At 40.5% G+C, this 5,545-nt stretch overlaps 1 protein-coding gene across 1 annotated transcript in view; it reads right to left on the reverse strand.

The window, feature by feature from the left end:
- The window catches only part of COL4A2 (collagen, type IV, alpha 2), a 152,762-nt gene that overhangs the window by 50,046 nt on the left and 97,171 nt on the right, over positions 1 to 5,545 (reverse strand). Inside the window, exons 6-9 of the mRNA XM_009322530.1 lie at positions 3,329 to 3,445; positions 2,535 to 2,606; positions 976 to 1,011; positions 820 to 882 (exon numbers count right to left, since the gene is read on the reverse strand). Coding sequence (XP_009320805.1) covers positions 820 to 882; positions 976 to 1,011; positions 2,535 to 2,606; positions 3,329 to 3,445 — 288 coding nt within the window. The remainder of the gene's footprint in view (positions 1 to 819; positions 883 to 975; positions 1,012 to 2,534; positions 2,607 to 3,328; positions 3,446 to 5,545) is intronic.

Genomic DNA, 5,545 nt, shown 5'->3' on the forward strand with positions numbered 1-5,545 from the left:
GCAAACAGCTGTGCATGCTGTGTGTAAGAAGCACTGAATTATTTTTTTTTTCTTCCCCAAATCAGTGATGTAGACCAGGTCTGAAGTGAATTTTGACAAAACAAACAAAAAACAAACAAAAAAGCAAATGCTATAAAGTTGTCTTACAGGATAGTAAAGCAAGCCTAAAGAAAATGAAATATATTGAATTTGAACATCTGTTTCTCACCCACAAAACCATTAACCATGGTAATAAGAAATGTAGAAAATGGTATCTGGAGGGAACACAATCTTCCCAAAGAACTATTCAGCAACAGTTGTCAATGTCAATGCTGCAAATGTTGATTTTAGAAAAAATGACTGAAAAATAATTTAAAAATAAAATTGTATTCTAAATACTAATGAAGAATGTTATCTATTCTATCTCCTGTGGGAAGTGTGGAGAGCTAGCGTACATATCCTTTATGAGCAGAAAAGATGATAACATATTTAGGACCTGATATCTTTGATAAATCAATGTAGGAGCATGTAGACTGGACTGCATTCAATAATCTTTACAAACAAGATTCTTTAAAGGAGGTTAAAGAAATACAATATAAATCAAAAGCCTCCGGCAATACAAGGTGAAAGAAAGTATATCTCTTTTTGCAATATTCATCCTTGTAGAATCATTGTCTTCCAGTGCTTTTTAAAAGGTTTTGCATCCAAGGACACCTACTTGCTATTTCTAACCTCTTTTTTCTATCCATTTGCTAGGTTACAATCCAACATAATGGAACTTGCTGAGATGATTCTTCTGTTAGGTTAATTTCCTACAGAACATATTTTAAACATACTTACTGGTCTTCCTCGCTCTCCTCTTGGACCAACAGGTCCTTGAATACCCAGTGTACCCGGAGGTCCCTTTAAATAAAAAAAAACCCCAACCATCAATTAATGTTGTTCCGATATCATTTACTATTGACACTTTATCACATTTGCTGTAATACTACTTACTTGAAAACCATTGAACCCTGGATCCCCAGGTTCCCCCTAAAAAAACCAAAAAAGTAAAAAATGCAATAAATACTATATACAAAACTGAATAAAATCTTTTTCTCACTCATTAATTTTTTTCTCATTCCAAAAACTAATCATAGCATACAATGCTATATAAACCCTTACATATAGAAGCATTCGATACAGGTGTTGAGATAACCGAATGCGGGCCACACGGATTTTGTACTTTCTATATATAATATAGTTGCATGCAATACAGTAGAAGGGTACAAAGTTGGCTAGGGAGGTTAAGGTTCCACTACAAGGTTGAAATGGGCAACAGACCACATTTAATTCTTTTTTGAAAAATCTCATCTAACCAGTGGCTTACTTAGGGCTATAACCTTAGCTGAAATGTACAAGCTAATTTTTCATGAGTTGCATGGGAATTACCAAATCATTTTGATTCTCTTCTGAGTCACTAAAAGCATTTGGAACATACTGTTTTTTCAGTGACCGCATATTTTAACTGCAGTACATGTTGAAATGTTTTTGGAAATTGGATCCAAAAATGTTCTAGTGCAAAGACCTTCCAATACTCATAAATAATGCAGTATTCAGCTCAGACACCTTTAATCATTTTCAGTAGCATCCTAACTAGTTAATTTGAGTTTACTTAACAGAATAATTTGAGAAACGAAGTACTTTCTGAAATGAATACAGGTGTCAGTAGCCATCCTTGGCCACAACATACTTGAGCAATTCTTAATCATTCCTCATTACTAACAAGTACAGATTTAAAGAGTTTCTGAAAGGAAAAGAAGATTCCATTAAAAAATACAGGCAACTTAGAAATATGTCAACAGAAAAACCTGTTTTGGCACTCATCGCTGGCACAAAATATACATAAACGATGTCAGCAGATCCCTTCTGTGCTGAGTACAGCTCAGATGTAGTTTTGTACGTAGATTTGTCACAATTTATACTCTAACAGCATATGTAACCCCTTATCTTTATCTGATACCTTCAAATGATACAAGGCTACATATGTGAGAAAAAGCTACAAGTGATTACAAAACAAGTTTTAAGGATTAGATACAGTAAAAGCACCCATAGGAACACTTGGGGTTTACTAAATAACTAAATAACATATTGAAGCACATTTTATCCCAAGTCAACCAAACTCCTGCACGAAAATTATACAGAAAGGATGCTAATATTAAATAGAATCATTCAGTGGGCAAAACTATGGCAAAAGAATGATTTTGCCATGCATGATACAAAGGTAGTCATTGAATAAAGAGGGTAATACTTGAACTACAACATCTCCAGTGCCTCTGCAACCCACCTGTAGGCTGGAATTCCTTGCAAATAACTGAGTGGAGATTTTTTCCCCCCTGGATATCAGATAGACTTTGCTGTAACCAGAGAAAGCAGAAGTTGCCTTGCAAAGCCTACACAGAATCAAAGTGGGCCTCTTGGGATGTGTCCGTCAGAGTGTAAGAAAAATTAACTCTCCATCATCTGCTTGTAAAACAGTACTAAGCATGAATAACTCACAGGATTTACAGACGTACCCTGTATCGGCTTGCGATGTCCGGTGGCAGTATATAGGGCTCCCCCTTCTGGCCCTTTGGTCCTTGGACTCCCTGGAGGTGACCAAAAAAATAATAGAAGTAAGCTTTCATATCCTATATGTTAACACATAAACAGTTAAGAGCAATGAAAAATATTTGTTGGGGTTTTCATGACTATATACATAACACTGTTTAGAGGCAGAGACTATAAATTTTCTTAGCTCTGGAAATTCACGGTTTAAAACCAAAGTGTAAACCCTCACAGTACATAAAAGAATGAATTTCTGATTCTGGGGGAAGAACCCCCCATTACCCAGGAATGATATTACGGGGTTGCACCTCCGAGCTAGAGCAGCAGCTGCAGCTCCTCAGGGCTGACACGTGCCCTGGTAAATCCAGGAGCCCCAATGCTCACCTCAACATGATCCTACGTATCGTGCCATGGAAAGCCAATACTTTGGCCATGGGGCAGGGAAGGAAAAGGTTACTTTCATCAGGAATTGTGAGTTTAATCTTCTTTTATTGCTGTGGGATAAAGCTGCAAGTTTTCCTGAAGTAATCTCTGCGCAAGACCTATGTGACAGGTATAGGTCTGGGCAGACCTCCCAGCCCTGGCTGCAATTTAATAACTAAGTATTGTGCGGTGTGTCCACAGTAAGTTCGCACGGATGCTCTGCTGGGCCAGAAGGGAGCTCCATTAAGGGATGTTCCATTTGCTTCCAACACACACATGAATGAAACTCACTTCAGTAATGATCTTAGCTTCAGGTACTCACTTACTGCCAGCTACTTACAACGGTACCAGGGAAACCAGAGAGTCCGGGACTTCCCGAGTCACCAGGGTCACCTACTGTCCCGTTACAGCCATCATGACCCGGTTTCCCCCTTGATCCTGGCTGCCCCGGATGACCCTGTTGAGGAAAAAAAAAAGTGTTTATCTATCCATCTGTTTCTAGTTTTCCTTTTCCTGTAGTCACACGGTATTTAGACGTTCTCACATTAAGCCCAAGGCTTGGATCCATGGGAAACTATGATTTTCAAAGACAGAAACAGACAGTGCCTTTTTTAATATAGCTGCAGCTTGAACCAGATGCCCCAGACAGCATGAAAAAATGAGTAGTGAAGGACCTTTCAGAAAGGGTAAGAAAGCTACGTTCAATGCAGGCTCTGTTAGGCAGAGAATTAAGCCAGATGAGGCTGCTGTGCAGGGAGCCACCAAGAATTGGGATTGTTAAGTATTTCAGTGCTTCACACTGGAAGAGTGGGAAGAAAGGTTCCTCGCTGGCTTTGAACAGCTTCCAAGCCGGGAAAAAAGTCAGAGATGCTTTTGGAGCTAGGTTGAATATCGTGATGAGGCTGTAAGTATGGAAGAAAACAGCAGGGCTCAAAGCAAGGGAGCCGAGGGCACTGCAGAACCTCCACATGGAGCCTCTGAAAAGTTACTCCTGTCTCAAACCGGATTTCCATTGCTGTACCTACATTCACCTTAATTGCTGCTGCTTCTGGTTTACACTGAGGCTGATGAGAAGCAAAGCTGCCCTTAGGCAGCTCTTTCTTCCAGGGGACTCAGTCAGAAAAAAGAGAAATCAACATAAAACATTTCTCCTTTCTCTATCTAGAGCAAGAGTTTTCTCTTTGCTTCCGCTCCCTTGCTTAGAAAAAGAAATCTGTCCATGTCCTTACCTAGGTCCATCAAGTACTGGCATTCCTCACCCCAGAAGAGATTCAGGCTTGCCACCATCCTTTCTTGGCCTCCAGCCCCACATCCTAGCACTGTGCCATCACAGTTCGTACATGTGCCTATCTATCTGCCTTCCGATGGTCAGTGTTAAGTCTCGGCCTGAGAAAACTGGTCAGAGAACGTAAGCGAGTGGGAAGGGCGAGGGAGCTTGAGGACAGGACACAATGAGCATGCAGGTTCAAGTACTGTCTGAAGGTATTTATCCCTCACAACGCAATGTGCAGAGGTCGGGAAGGCAGGGCTAAAAAAGAAAACTTGCTCAGGTAAGAGAAGTGGTCCAGCTATAGCAACACGGAGCTTCACAGGGGAGCGATTTACTCTCCTTCCCAGGATGTTAGATAGAAAAACCTCAGTATGACGTGGTGAGATGAACAAGATCCTTGGCTTCAGGAGTGTTAACAGGAATGGGAAAGGGGGTCTTCTGCTTTTCCTTTAAGAGTGAGAAAGAGGGAGAGGAGGAAGATTGTGAGAGAGAAAGCCCTGAAACTCGATAGGGAGCTCTTCTGGAAACAAAAAAGGGTGAAAGCAGAGTGGATATGGATGCGTGGGCTGCAGAGCAAGGCCCTGGTGTCAGGGAGCACTACAAAGGAAACCCAAGCCTGGGAACTCTGTCCAGGGATTCCAGTGACTCAGATTTCTTTGTTATTTTATGACACAAGATGTAAAGAAGTGCAAGCTGGGAAAATACTGTGCTGTGAACTTTACCCAGTTTTCCTCTTTGAATGTTTCAGTTTCATGGACCTGTTCAAAGTTTGACACTGTTTAGTGTTCAGTAAGTTTTTTAAGACTATCTCAAGCATGCCATATGAGCTATAAAGCAAATAACAATGGTTAGTATTCTTAAAATCATTGATCTTTCTACGTGCTTTGCAACTCAGAAATAATTAAGGAATAACCCACCGGTGTCCTTCGCTCACAAGCTTAAGAGATGTGAATGAAGTACTTATCTCACAGCTCTTTCCTACAAAAGAACATACTTAGCTGGGGAACCTCCAGGGACACAGGAAATTTCCGTCCTTTCTTGTCCCCTTTACAAGGGGATTTCTCCATAGGACAAAGCAAACGGACCTTAATTATCTGAGGGAATGAGAGGGAGCACAGGTTCTGCTCTCTTGTTGTGTATCTGCAGTTCCACTCACTTCAACAAATGCCCTTAGCTTAAAAGTGTGTACGTGGCTGATGCAGAATCTAGAGATTTTAATTAAAGTACAAAGGCTTTAAACGAGCCTGCAATATTTGCAGTTTGTGATTTCTTAAAGATGAGGTAACT

The sequence above is a fragment of the Pygoscelis adeliae genome, unplaced genomic scaffold (genome assembly GCF_000699105.1).
Source record: "Pygoscelis adeliae isolate BGI_AS28 unplaced genomic scaffold, ASM69910v1 Scaffold424, whole genome shotgun sequence".
NCBI classification, from domain to species: domain Eukaryota; kingdom Metazoa; phylum Chordata; class Aves; order Sphenisciformes; family Spheniscidae; genus Pygoscelis; species Pygoscelis adeliae.